The 15,102-nt window shown below is 48.6% G+C and overlaps 1 protein-coding gene across 1 annotated transcript in view; it reads right to left on the reverse strand.

The window, feature by feature from the left end:
• PARD6B (par-6 family cell polarity regulator beta) overlaps positions 1-15,102 on the reverse strand; it is a 213,882-nt gene that overhangs the window by 100,358 nt on the left and 98,422 nt on the right. The window contains exon 2 of the mRNA XM_069651169.1: positions 888-1,110. Coding sequence (XP_069507270.1) covers positions 888-1,110 — 223 coding nt within the window. The remainder of the gene's footprint in view (positions 1-887; positions 1,111-15,102) is intronic.

The following is a 15,102-nucleotide window of genomic DNA, read 5'->3' on the forward strand; positions in this document are numbered from 1 at the left end:
CAAGCAGCAACATTTCTGAGAGCTTTGATACATTACAAAAGGGAGTCTGCAACCTGCGGCTCTCCAGATGTTTGGACTTGGTGTCTCACCCTTGACTATGCTGGCTGAGGCTGATTAAGTTGTATACACCATCAGGACTGTCAAAGATTGCCAACCAGTGCATTGCAATATATATAAAAAAAAAGGTATCGTTTCCAGGAAAGCGTTCTATTCGATGTGCATTTTGTTACACTGCATGGAGAAGGCTCTGTAACCGCCAATCCCTTAATGCGGAGCTGCCTGTCAGGGAATGCAGTTAAGAAATAGTGCTCTGCCATCACAGATGCACTATTGCAACTGCAGACCTTACATGGTGCTCCAGAGTTAGATTTGCTTCATCGGTGCAGTGGTTATTCTGTGCCCTGCACATCACTACAATCCAGTATCTGTGGAGATGGTTACCAATCCAGAAGCACAATAAGGAAACTAGAAATTGAATTCTGTAAGTTTAGTAGCTACAAGTTACTATTTCATTTAAGCATGAATGCCCTAAAACTGACAATTGTTCTGCAACATTTCCTCCTTCTTGCTGCAAAGTTTGGAAATAAATGCCGCTATATCCCAGTGACTGTTCAGTGTGCCGAGATCCTGCTACAGAAATGTGTGCACATGCTGGTAAAGATCTAAGGCCTTTATCTTTCTGTGGTCAAATCCGTCAGTACCTTTACATTTATTAATAAGGCCTTACAGTTCACAACGGGAGCAGAGCTTGTCCCCGAAGCTATTCGTGTCCTAGCATACCCCCTAAATTACTCTGCTGTCGAGTTGACCCTGAGAGCATGATACATTTTCTGCTTACACAACCAAAAACAAATAGATTTTTACCATCAGTAGTCAAGCAGGCTTACCCTTTCTTTGTAAAAATATCCGAAGAAGTGGATTTGCAGTTGTGACTGCTCTATGATAGTTGTCGTCATTGTTTATAGGCAGCAAATCACCATGAATGTCTGCATACCCCACTATTACATCAAGGTTAGGTATTTTATGTATATGCTGCAGTAATCCATAAAACTCTTCAAACTTTCCTGGTTTGGATCGTTCCAAAGCAAAGCGTCGAAATTCTGCTCCAAACTAGAAAAAAACAAAAAAACAGAAATTGTGACTTAAAACCGGCAATTCCGATTGTTTTTTGCGCACTACAGGGACAAACGTAAACATGTTCTTATTGGCAGTGAGGCTTCTTAATTGCTAAACGAACGAAAAGCATACACATTTGAGGTCTGAAGAATGGGCACAGTACTTCTCTTACCAGTTATGTTTACTCTAGCAATTATAGCTTATTAAGAAGGGCCCAACCAAAGAGAAACTCATTTGAAAATTGAACCAGAGTTAAAAATGTGAAGCTGCCAGCTTCTAGCCAGGCATAAAAAGTCACTAGCCCTCATCAACTGGCCAGATACACACAGCGCACCATTTCACACTCGTCAAAACACAATTGTCAATCTCCAATGGTGTGTGGCAAGTGCACATTTTGAAGCCTGGTTAAACTATACAGAATAAAACATTACTTACAACTTTCCCTTTACAATAGTATCTCCCAACATGGCCCCAAGACTTATTCAATAGCTTTACTTTGTATCTAATGTCCAAGCCAATTTAAATGTTGCTAACAAGCATTTACAATTATTTAAAAAATGATCAGGTTAAACGATCCCCACATTTCCTCATAAGCAGTCTCCCGAAAACTCCAAAGATAAGGTGTAGGATTTATTCTTTGGGTGTAACATTGATGAGGAGTTAGGTGGGGGGTGTTTGTCTTGTCCTGTTTGGTGTTGTGTTTTGTTTAGTGTAGAATATGGGGTGGGAATTTTATGGCGATGATGAATTGATTGTTGTATGTATTTTAGGGAAGTGATATGTATGGAATTGCTTATACCTTGTTCTCACTGGTATGTTTTTCAATTGTGACTTTTGGAAAAATTATTAAATAAAGGTGAGAAAAAAAAATGATCAGGTTAATCAAAATGGCCTCACATGGTCAATACGCAAGTAATTTTATAGCTTTTGGAACAAGCTGAAAATGTATGCAAACAACTGTTACACTCGCCCCAGAAATCATATCAAATTGGGTAACAGTGTAAATATTGATTAGTGGGAACATATCAGCCAGGAAACCACCATTCAACATTGCCCCTTTAATTCTTTTTTAATGGGAGAGTTTAAAAGGTCATGCCGTGCCTTCATACGCCAAAACATTCGGGGGCAGTTTACACTTACACATTGTGCAGATGAATCCCCACAGAAGTGGAATTTGGGTTCTGCTCTCGGTTCACACTCCCATTATCTCCTAGAAAGGATGGGGCCCAAAGATCTGTTGTACTCCTTTAAAGACGCTGCTGCCATAGCTTCAGCCAAGGTGATAAAGAAGAGGTGGATGAGGACTGATGGGTGTAGGGGAAGAGGGCATGGCAGTGGCAAAGTGATACCATGAAAATAGGAGCGGTTTGCAGAGGCCTGTGTTCGTAGGCATGTTTTGCCTTGCTATAGGTGACTTCTTGATTGAGCCCATTACTAACCTGCTCACCCATTCTAATTTGCACTTTATACTACACACGAATAACCGCTAAAAGACTGCCTGTGAACACAAGTTATATCCCCATCTTCTCTGCACACGTTAAAACCATTCTAACTACACCTTGGCCACTAGCTTGTCTGTTTCGAAACTAATTGTAAGAATGTAAGACCGGATAAGGCAATAAAATGCACTAAAGATTTGATGTCATGTTAAGAGATGCCAATAAAAACAATAAAATAAATAGAAAAGAGGCATGACTAATTTCAGGTTATCAAATCTCACCCCACGCTCTAGCATGCACAAGGCCACAGAGAGCGTCTTGCAGACAGGGAATGAGTTTCCTGTATCTACACCCGTCTAAAAAATAGAAAGAAATGTTGCACAATGAGAACAAGTTTATTTCGTTCGCTGCTTTGGATTAATTGGCTGTACAAGTGTGTTGGTCTCTGCAACGTGCCATGTGCCTGTTGAGATCTGTACGTAAGAGCCTGCCCAGACACAGCGTATAGACAGTCAAACTTCGGTAAAACCACTTGACGCCCTTCTACAGTTAGGCAAAACTGATATAATACCACAGTTGGAGCAACACATACGCATATTATACATTACACAAACAAAAAAAAAAAGCGAAAATCACAATTCTATACCAACAGCATCTGCTCCTACACAACACACACAGCCACCGACATATGAAAATTACACATGACGACAGCAATGACAAATGTGTCATGACCAGTGGTAGAAGTGCGCCGAAAAAAGTAGTGGAACTGTGGTCTCATCGGGGGGGAAGGTAGGTGGAAGCATAGGTCAACTTGTGACAAATGTTGCGGCCGGGGCATTCCAATGGTCTAAGTGACTAGTAATTAAGGATCCTATTACAGCTTTACACTTACACAGGGACATGAATGGGCAAATCCTCTATATAGAACAAGTTACTTACCCCGAGTAATGTTCTTTCAACTGGATGTTCCTCCCACGTATTCCTCATCTTTGAAATTCAATAACCAGCTTCAGCAAAAAATTTGGGAAATAGCACTGTGCGTTGATGCAGTCGACTCGATGTCCCTCGAGGACTTCCGTGTCAAGGATGTCATCATCGAAGGCCTATATTGCATGTGCAGTGCCCGTTAGCTCCAATTCTGTTTTATCTCTCAGTAGAACTAGCTGCATCAACACAGGTTTGACCGTACTGGGCTCTGAAGGAGTGAAAGCTGTAATAGCATGGCAAATTCTACTGCGTGGTAGGGGGATGAGGAATACGTGGGAGGAACATCCAGTCGAAAGAACGTTATAACTTGTTCTTTGAATGGATTGTGTCCTCTCACTTATACCTCATCTTTGATGGACTCCCAAAGCAGTGTTTGTTTTGGTGGCGGTACTAAGAATGTATCAATGGTTTCTATGAACAGAATGGAGGACAGCTTTTCCAAAGCTTCCATCCTGACTCAGGGAAGAATCAAGGCAGTACTGCTTTGTGGAAGTGTGTATTGTAGACCACGTAGCTGCCTCATAAATGTTTTTAATAGGAACACCTCTTTGCGGATATTTACCCGCCAGCCAGTAGAATTCTAAAATTTCTAGAATAATCCATCTTGATAAGGTTTGCTTTGTTACAGCCTGACCCAATGTGACCTATATAACCTACAAAACGTTGATCATCCAGAGGAGGTTTGGCCAATCTAGAAATGTAGAAGCTTAGAGCTCTACGTGGATCTAATCTGTGCAACTTCTCTTCCTCCTTGCCAGGCTGAGGTGGAGGATAGGAAGGGGGTAACAATCTTTGGTCCTACATGAAATTCGGAAATGATCTTAGGCAGAAATAAGACTTAACCCTCAAGAAAACCTTGTCCTTGTGGAATACTGTAAAGGGTGGTTTAGATGATAGTGCCTGCAACCCACTCACTCTACGGGCTGAAGTTAGTGCTACCAACAAAATGGTCTTGAACGTTAGTAACCTTAATGGCAATGAATGTAGTGGCTCAAATGGCGCACACAAGAAGTTTTAACACTAGATTAATATCCCAAACGGGAACATGAAAAGGAGATGGAGGAAACACATTGATGAGTCCCTTCAGAAATTGTATCACCAGTGGTATCTTAAAATATGAAGTTTCTTCAGACAAGCGCTTAAAGATGGATAGCGCCACCAAATAGCCTTTAGTTGTTCCAACCTAGAACCCCACATTGTCTAGGTACAGTAAAAAAGGAGAACACCTGTGGTGTTTTGCATAGCAAAGGATCTACATTCTTGTCCCTACACCAGCTGCAAAATTTGTTCCAACGGCAGCGGTAGGACATTTTTACTGGCCTTCTGGCCGAAAGCAAAATCTCCATTACATCATCTGGGAGGTCCCAATCCTGGTATCTCAGTCTCCCAGAAACCATGCGTGAAGGCGGAGTGTCTTGACCACTGGATGGAGAATCCAACCCTCCTCTTGTGAGAGAAGGTCTTCTCTTTGTGGAAGACATATTGGAGGGCAGATGGACCTGTCCAGAAGGTCAGGGTACCACGTCCTCCTGGCCCAATCCGGGGCAATTAGGATCATGTGTTTCCCGAACTTTCTCAAACTCCTTATCACGTGAGGAATGACAGGAACTGGAGGAAACACGTACAGGAGTGGAAACTCCCAGTCCACAACAAACGTGTCTCCTAGAGTTCCTCTTGGGGGAAATTCCCTGGAGCAGAACATTTCACACTTCCTGTTGACACTGGTCCTGAACAGGTCCCCTTGAGGGGTTCCCCAAAGGGTGTCTCTTGAAGGACTTCCTGAGCTACTTCCCACTCATGGGAGACTGCTCTGCCTGCTCAGAGCGTCCGCCACTGTGTTCTCCTCTCCGGCTAGGTGAACCAGTACCAGAGATGCATTGCCTCTCTGCACAGTGGTAGTGACCCTACACCACCTCTCTTGTTGAGATAGTACATGGCCACTGTATTGGCCGTCATTATCAGGACATTCTTTCCATGAACAGAGGGCAGAAAAGCCTTCAGCATAAGGCCGATTGCTCTCAGCACCAAAAGATTGATATGTAGTTTGGACTCCGATGGAGACCAACAACCGCTGATTGTCAGATCGTTGGCGTGGGCTCCCCACTCCGTGAGCGAGGCGTCCCTCACTACGGTTATCTCTGGCCATGGTTGCCAAAAAGGTTCTCCCTTCATAATGCTGTCCTCGCAGGCCCACCACAGGAGATCATGAGCGACCCTGCTTGGAACCTGAATTAGTTCTGATATGTAGCCTGAGAATTGAGATCATTGTGTCCCGAGAGCCCATTGAATGGATCTCATTCTCAAGCGAGCCTTTGACACCAGAATAATGCAGGATGCCATGAGGAGGAGCAACCTCAAAAAGTCAAAGGCCGGAAGACGCTGGGCACTCTGAAACCTGGGGACCATCTGCAGAATGTCTTGATCCCTCACCTTGGGTAGCAAGCTCTTTCCCACTGATGTATCCAGTACGGCCCGATGAACTGGAGCTTTTTAGATGGTGTCATATGGGACTTCTTGTAATTGAGGGAGAAGCCCAGTCTGTGAAGAGAGTGGCAGGTGACATTCAGATGATCCAGGACTTGTTCGGGAGAATGCGTCCTGATCAGCCAATCGTCCAGGTAGGGGTAGACGCAAATCCCCCCTCTCCTGAGACTCGCTGCCACCAACGCCATCAGTTTGGTGAAAACCCTCTGGCAGACGTCAGCCAGAATGGCAGAACTTCAAACTGATAATGAGAACCGCCAACGGCAAACCTCAGGTACTTCCTGTGCTTGAGATGGATTGGCACATGAAAATAAGCATCCTGAAAGTCCATTGACACTATCCAATCCTGGAGTTGGAGGGCCTGATGGATCTGAGAAAGTGTGACCATCTTGAACTTGTCCTTCCTGAGGAACTTGTTCAAGTATCTCAAGTCCAAGATGGGTCTCGGTCCTCTTTCCTTCTTGGGGATTAGGAAATATGGAGAGTACAATCCTTTGTTCCTCTCTACAGCACCTTTCTCTAGTAGGGTCAACATTTCCTGTACAAGGAGCAGATCTGGAACCTTCAAAGAATGGCTCCCCGGTGGATGGGTCTGAGGTCTTTGAACGAAAGAAAGGCAGTAACCTTGGGCTATGGTTTCTAATGCCCAAGCATTAGAAGTAATGCCTCGAGGGGGCGCTGTTGAGCAGCTGTTGGGGATGGTCGCCTGAGAGCAAGACACCAGCCCCATCAATAATCCTTTTTACATAGAGCCTCTTGCAGTCCGTCGTTTCAACTTCTAAGTGAATAGTGTGCAAGGTGATAGATCTGGGCAACAGTGTCCCATAGGGGGCCCGCAAGCTTAACCGGTTCTGTAGATACCGTCTGAAGAAATGATGCTGCCCAGGCCGACTGCGGAATGGCCTAGAGGAGGAGGAGCCGCCACACTATACTGAAGACGCAGCTCCCGGAAGAGTGGCACAAACACTGATACAACACCTAGAACACTGGCTTAAAACTGCCGGGCAGCGAGGCGGAGGCAAGGAGTGGGGCCCACCGAGCCACAGGCAAACACCCGCAGTGAAATAAACCCTCTGCAATACTAAGTGGATGAAGCGACCGAGGGAGGCCGCCGCCATCTCCCCTGCCAGGCTGACTGCAGATCATATCACCCACAGAGGCATCAGCAAGCCAGAGACCCACGGGACTCGGAGAGCCGGGTGAGTGGAATCCCCTCCCCCCGTCCTCACCCTGACCTTCTGGGAGAACGCGGCGAGGGATGGTGGGGGGTATGGCAGTGGAACGTACCTCTCCACCTCCACTACATAACGCTGCAACAGCCCCGGACAGAATTACTCTAAAGTGAGGCAGGCGGCCGGCCCACTGTGAGCAGCTCCACCTGGGGGAACGGGGGGTGGGGGGGGGGAGGGGTCCTACCTTGCTCGAGCACCAACCACCCGGCCTGGGCACCCCAGGCTCTGAGCAGGGACCCAACATCTGACTTTGGGCCTCAGATTCCGATGCTTACCAAAAAACAAACGCAGAGGGGCACTCGTATGCTGGTGACCGCTGGGACATAGAAGACAAGCAGCGAGGGAGAGAGTGGGATCAGGTAAGGGCTCAACCGACTGCCGATTGGAAACCTTAGTAGTACAAGCGGACGCCAGGAAAGGTAGGCGAGGGAATGTATAACCAGGTTACTCACTGTAGTGACCCCTTTACTCCTAGTCCATAGTCCCCTTTCCTCCATACTTCTGGGACATTCCTCCGTCCTGTGGGACGGAACCAGAGCACTTTGTAAAAGCATCTGCAAACATTTTAGTCCTTCCTCTTTTATGCGGGGTACTGCACGCGGCCGTAACCCTGCCCATCTTAGCTCCGCCCCGCGCATCGCCCATCAGTCCTTTTCTATCGCCAGATCAGAGACCTTTAAGCAATAATAGAGGAACCTTATTAGAGGGGATGGCGGGCGGGCGGGCCTATGGAGGAAAGGGGACTATGAGTAAGGTGTTCACTACGGTGAGTAACCTGGTTACACTCCTACGTCCCGTCCCCTTTCCTCCATGCTTATGGGAAATTCCCAAGCACTCTTCACAGGAACTACGGGTGGATGGAAAAACCCCTTATTGAAAAAGGTTCTTCAGCACAGCCTGGCCAAACTGAGCATCAGACCTGGAGTTCAGGACTAGACAATGTTTACAAAAGCCAATGGGGAGGCCCAAGTAGCCTGTTTTGCGATGGTCTCCCACGGGACATATTTATGCTGCCTTGCCCCGCACATGGTGTGCATGAATACCTTTAGGAGGCTGCAGTCCTTGGACAGTGTAAGACTCCGTAATACAAGCAGCGATCCATCTGGAGATAGTCGCCTTAGAGGCCTGTTTATCTTGTGGATTACCAAAAGGTCAACAGTTGAGAAGAGCTCCTAAATTCAGATGTCCTGTCTAGATATAACTTAAGAGCCCTTCTAACATCCAAACAATGTAGAACCCTTTCTGCTTCTGAAGCTGGGTTTGGAAAGAAGACCGGCAGGGAGATGGACTGATTCAGATGGAAATCAGAGACCACCTTTGGCAGGAAAGGAGGATTTGTCTGCTCACCTTATCCTTGTGGAAAATCAAAAAGGGATGCTCCACCGACAGAGCTTGGAGCTCATTCACCCGCCTTGCTGAAGTAATGGCAACCAAAAAGACACTTTCCACGAAAGGTGTTTAAGGTCCACCGTGCCATTGGTTCGAACGGTTTATGGCACAACGCCGTAAGGACCCCATTCAGATCCCACATCAGGTGTGGCTTGCGAACCGGAGGATAAAGACATGTCAAACCCGCAAAGTGCCTCTTAACCACTGGATTTGACCGTGAATAAGAGCACTGATCCGTGGACAGGTAGGCGGCTACCGCCGAAAGATAAGTTCTGCATGACAGAACATAAATGCCTGATTCTGCTAGGTGAGACACGAAGGGCAGCACAGTGTTAATTGTAAACAACCTGGGGTCTAGCTGTTTGGCTAAGCACAAGTGACAGAACCGAAGCCATTTGCTCTTATACTGAGACCTTGTTGAATGCTTCCTGGCTGCCTGAATTATTTGCATGTTATCAGCATAACGGTTGAGATACTCTAAAGATCTGAACTCCGACAGCATGCCGCCAAGCTGAACGATTGTGGGGAGGGGTGCCACAGCTGTTGATCCAGATCGGGACTCACCGGTAGCCAGATTGGTGCACACACCGACAGGTGTTGAAGTTCTGAGAACCAGAACCTGGCCGGCCACCACGGGGCTATGAGCAGAAGAGAACAGTTCACAGTGTTCTCCAGCTTGCAAATCGTCCGATGAATCAGAGGCAGAGGCGGAAAAGCATATTTCCTCATGTTGTGCCACGGAATCTGGAGAGCATCCCCCAGACAGGAGGTTCCCAGACCATTTCTGGAGGCATACAGAGGAAGTTTCTTGTTTGCTGATGTTGCGAAGAGGTCCACTTCCGGAGTGCCCCGACACAGGAATATCCGCGAGAGGATCTCCGCTTTCAATTCCCATTCGTAGCGGACCATTGTCCACCAACTGAGGGCATCCGCTGTGACATTCAGCTGGCCCGGGATGTGCACTGCTACCAGCCAGACGCCATGCTGAATCTCCCATTCCCAAATCTGGATCAAATCTGGATGGTCAGATACACAAGAGGGGGAGACTTGGTGCCCCCCTGCTGGTTGATGTAGTACATTCACACCACATTGTCCGTGCGGATACGGACCACTTTGTTGGCAATGACCGGCCTGAATGCCTTGAGCGTTAGGAAAATCGGCAGAAGCTCCAGATGATTTATGTGAAGGAGCTTGCCCTGAGGCGACCAAAGGTCCGAGACCTGAAGATCCAATGTCGTACCCCACCCCAGAAGAGTGGAGTCTGTCGTGAGCGTCACCCCCGGGGCTGGGCCTTGAAACCCTGCACCCACCGATAGGTTGCTGAGAGACGACCACCACGCCAGGTCTGCTCTCGTGGAAGCCGGAATCCATATAGAGTCCAGATCCAGATCCACAGCCTGACGCGAAGAGCCATTTGAGTCTGCCTCATCTAGAGTTGAGCAAGAGGTAGAGCCAATACGCATGAGGCCCAGAAGCCTCTGGAACCACCAGGCAGACATGCTCTCCGACTGCCCAAACATCTGACACGTGGCCAACAGATCCATTCTGTCCCCGGTCAGGTAAACTCTGCAGTCAATCGTGTTCCAGTGAAAAACCCAGGAAAATCAAGTCCTGAGAGACCGTCATGAAAGATTTCTGCCTGTTCACCGACAGCCCGAGGTGGAACAGGAGCTGGAGGAGAGACTGAAGATTGCACGCATCTTTCAACGGGCAAGGGCTGCGTAACAGCCAATTGTCAAAATACGGATACACACGGATACCCTGCAGACGAAGATGGGCTGCAATCACCGACATCAGCTTCGTAAAGACACGCAGTGCCAAGCTGAGGCCATAAGGAAGCACTCAAAACTGGAAATGCTCCTCTTCCACAGAGAAACGCAGGTATTTCCGGTGTGGATTCCAGATCAGAATATGCATGTACGCATCCTGGAGGTCCACCACGGTGAGCTAATCGCCCATCTGCAAAGAGGACTTTATCTGACCAGGCGTGATCATCTTGAATTTCTCTTGGGGTAGGAAAAGGTTAAACTGGGAAAGGTGGATTTGGGCACCATAAACAGTCGGGAGTAGAAGCCCCCTAGGAGAACGAGGGGAGGAGGAACGGGTTCCACTGCCCTGAGATCCAATAACTTCTGAATCTCGGCCCTGAGGGAGGGCAAACCTGACTGCTGGAAAGGAGGATTGATGGGTGGTGTAGGGGAAAGGAGTAAGCAGAAGCCTGCCCGAGCGACTGACAAGACCCACCGTTCCTCAGTGATAGTCTGCCATGCCTCCCAATGAGACGCAATGTGTCCTCCCACCGGGGTCTCGTGCGAGTGCAGAAAACCCTCATTTGGCAGGTTTTTCAGTGGCAGCACCACCTGAACCTGAGGAGGAGGCAGAGGAGCGGGAGAAAAACCGACTCCGTTGCTGCCTCCAGCGGTTGTTTCCCGAAGGGGTATCGACTCGAGAAAACCCCTGAAACCAGAGGAGGGCCGGAATTGTGACAACGGTCTCTGCGTCCTAAAAGGTGGTTTTACCAGGACAGACAAGGATTTGGTGGTCTGGGTGCTATCCTTCATTTTGGTCAGCTCCGCATCCGTTGAGGAATGAAAAAGCTCCTTGCCATCAAACAGCAGGTCGAAAACCTTGTCCTGCACCTCCTTGAAGAACTTGGTGGCTTGCAGCCAAGCCTGCCGAGAGGCATCCACTCAAAGCATAAGGCCCCGGGCCGAAGTGTCAACATGATGAGCCGTGGCCTACAGCAGATCTTGAGCCAGAACCCTGGCATCCGACATACCAGCCTTAAAGTCCTCAAATTTTTCAACAGGGATGAACCCCTCAAACTCCGACAGACCTTTCCACATTTTCATATTCGCCCCGGTTAACACCAGTTCTGCATTAGCCTGTCGTAGTTGCAGGGCCGAGTTAGCAAAAATCTTCTTCTCCAGGGAGTCAAGAAGCTTATCCTCTTTCCCCAGGACCTGCGTAGCCGTCGTAGAAGAGGATGCTGCAGGCCTGGACTGCAAAGTGGCCGCAGCCACCACCGTGAAGGTGGGGGGCGGACATGATGCTAAGGCCACCTCTTCCAAAGAAAGCAGCCTGTAGCGCGCGTCAATTTTCTTATTGACGAACAGTCCGGAGTGTGGCCTCTTCCAGACTCTAGGGACCTCGGCCAAAACTTCTTTCTGCAAGAACAGACCGGTATGCTCCGAAGGAGACAAGGTGAACGCCCCCGAAAGCACACCCTCCTGCGGAGCGGGTGCATCGGGCACTAGAACATCCAACAAACATGTCCAGCACCTCGTTGTGAAAGGCTCCGATAGAGCAGGGCTGGTCTTCGCTGTCCTGCTCGCCCTGCGTGTCATCCGACAGGTCAGGGTCCGGCTGAACCACATCAGGCACCACAACAACCTTATCCACTGGGGACAACGGAGCAAGGGTAGAAGAGTAGGGGGTGGCCCCGCAGGCAAGAACAGAACCACTGGAGACGCAGGTGGGACCGATGGCGCAGGCGGGCATTTCTTCCTAAACAGACCCTTAAAATACTCCTTCATGGGGTTGGAACGCATAAGTCTTTGTAACTGGCCGAAAAAGACGTCCTCCCCCGACGATTTTTGGAGCGACCGGAGGTGGCCTCTCATGAGGAGGGTAATTCCAGGGATGCAGGGGAGAGGGTTGCCAAGAAGGTCCATCCCCAGAGGTGTTCCCATAAATCAAGGGTGCTGACGCTGCAGGCAGCAAGACATTGTGCGGAAAGGGCATCTGGGTGTTCGTCATAAACTGGACGAAACTGATGTTCACCTACAGAACCAATCCCTACACCTGAGGCCGATGGCGCAGTTTTAAGGGATGCATCCAAAATGGTCACCGTGATCTTGGCGGGAATGGCTGCCATTTTGTCGGCACCTGAGGAGAAGTGCGACACGTGTGGAAGTGAGGCAGGGGTCCCCACAGCTGTGTCAGGGCTCTTCATTTTAGCCTTTACACAAGTAACCTCGGCCGAGCCAATACTGTGTGGCCTAGGATGTTTTTGTGACATGCTAATAGCCAAACTAGACTTCTCAGGAAGGACTTCGGCACTACCGGTAAAGGAGGAATTACGGTTCAAAACCTCACTCCTTGCCCCTTCAACAGCTCTGGAGTCACCGCAAGAGTGGGAACGATGAGGAACACCTTTCACCGACAAGGCCTTAACAGGCCTCTCAGAACTGTTGGTCAGCTTAGCCTCTAAAAGAGGGACCTCAGACCAGGGTCCGGTAGAAGCCTCTTCACGCCAGGCCTCGAACTTCCGTTCGGTATGAACAAGCCCAGCCGAGGCCTTGCGGCGCACCCCGGTACTTTTGAGGGAAGCTCCAATCAAGGAGGCCTCGGAGCGAGCTCCGGTACCCCACAACTCAGTAGAACTGGGTCTACAAACAGCTCCCACAGGAGGGGCCTTGGATTGTAATCCGGTGTCTATAGGCTCCTTACGGAGACCCTGGGAGAAAACTCTGGTACACTTTTTAGGCCCAGAGGGCATCTCTGGGCAAGTCCCGGTAATAGAGCTTTTGACGCTCCTCCCGCTCCAAGATGACCCCGGGAAGGAGTCCCTAAAAAGTAAGGAACTTACTGGGCGTTTCTTTTCATCGAACGATTTAAAATGCGTAGGAGGAGTGCGCTGAAACACCTCCTCCCATCATTCCAACCGATGTTGAAGTGCTCGGACCAAAGGGAATCACAATAAAAACACGAGTCCCACCGGTGGTCAGGACCAAAACACTAAACAAAGAATGGGGATCCGCCCTAGGGAATCGTCGCTCACAGGAAGGACAATTCGGGAAGTCTAGTTGGAATGGCATAGACGGACCATCACGCGATCACGAGCGAGAGCCAGAGAGGAGGAAATTGGAAGAAAAAAACCTTCCACAGATGCAAGTGTGTCCAGTTTCGAGCGAGCGGAGGAAAGGACTGATGGGCGATGCGTGGGGCGGAGCTAAGATGGGCGGGGTTATGGCCGCGTGCAGTACTCCACGTAAAAGAGAGGAAGAACTACATTTTTTGCAAAATTTTGATGCTTTTACAAAGTGCTGCAGTCCTGTGCCACAGGACGGAGGAATGTCCCATAAGTATGGAGGAAAGGGGACGGGACGTAGGAGTAATGTAAAACAGTAAACTCCGGAAGGGTGTGACAAAAGCCATAATATTATCATAACAGTGGAATCCTGAAGATACTAAGACACAGGAGACACGGCTGCCTGAGGCAAGTATAAGGAAGGGACCCGAACTTGCAAGAGGATAGGCAACTTGATACAAAGCCACTGCATATATAACCATACTAAAATAACTAACCCAACCCAACGGCCAGCACTGAAACCACACTGGCGAAGGTGATGGGCACCCACAGACCGTTTGCAATCCCAACAGGGCATCACTGAGCGAGGCAGCCTTTGCGGGCACATTGGTCAGAGGGATTCAGCTCTCCTGTGTGAGGACTCCTCAAGAACTCCAGAACCATCAACCGGGCACAACTTTCTTCCGTGAAATACACTGACGCCATATAGCAATAAACCAACACAGGAGCAACCGCTTCAGGTGAAAGAAGATACTGGAAGGGTGGTAAGAGCAGCACAAATCAGTGCAAGCTCTCCGCAGAGGACACTAGCACATCCATTAAAGTGCATCAGCCTGAAAATAGCCTGGATACGGATTAGATAGAAAGATTTTACGGAAGCACAGAACAGGCAAGAGTGCGCCACAAACCGAACACACAACGCACCGGAAAGCTATCAAAGGGAGCAAATAAGAAAAAATGGCCCAAGGATTCGGTCACTGGGGCACAGACCTCGCCTCGTGAAATGCCCACCATGCCAAGCTCAAGTCAGACGGGAATGAAGACAATACACGTGATGATCACTTGCTGAGCGCAATGCAAAGTGGCTTCCTGTCAATAAATGTTAAATTAGATGACATTGTCTCAACAATGAGCTCGATGAAGGCAAGACTCGAACAGGAGAGTGGTAGAATCAATGAGGTGGAAGGGAGAGTCAACAACACCGAAGACACTCTCGAGCGACACAACCAAGACATTGCAAATATTATAACAGAGCTCAGCAAGATGAGTGATAAATGTGAGGATTTAGAATCTAGATCTCAACATAATAACATCCGTGTGGTCGGAGTGCCAGAGGCGGCAATGTAAGGGCCTGATGGAGCAGTTCCTCGGAACCTACTGACAACTTTGTTTGATTCCCACCAAATTCTCCTCTCAATTACTAGTGGCAAGGACACACCGCACCCTCGTCCCCAGCTATGCCCTGGCACGCCCCAGCGAACTATATTGCCGAGTTACTGAACTAGAGAGATCGGGACACCATTCTAAAGCTCTCCAGAGTGAGAGCAACAATAAGTTATGAATCCAGCAATATACATATATATCCTGACTTCGCCGCTGGAGTGCAAGCGCAAAAGAAGACTTATGATTCAGTAAAATGCCT

The sequence above is a fragment of the Ambystoma mexicanum genome, chromosome 3p (genome assembly GCF_040938575.1).
Source record: "Ambystoma mexicanum isolate Mex_15411 chromosome 3p, UKY_AmexF1_1, whole genome shotgun sequence".
NCBI classification, from domain to species: domain Eukaryota; kingdom Metazoa; phylum Chordata; class Amphibia; order Caudata; family Ambystomatidae; genus Ambystoma; species Ambystoma mexicanum.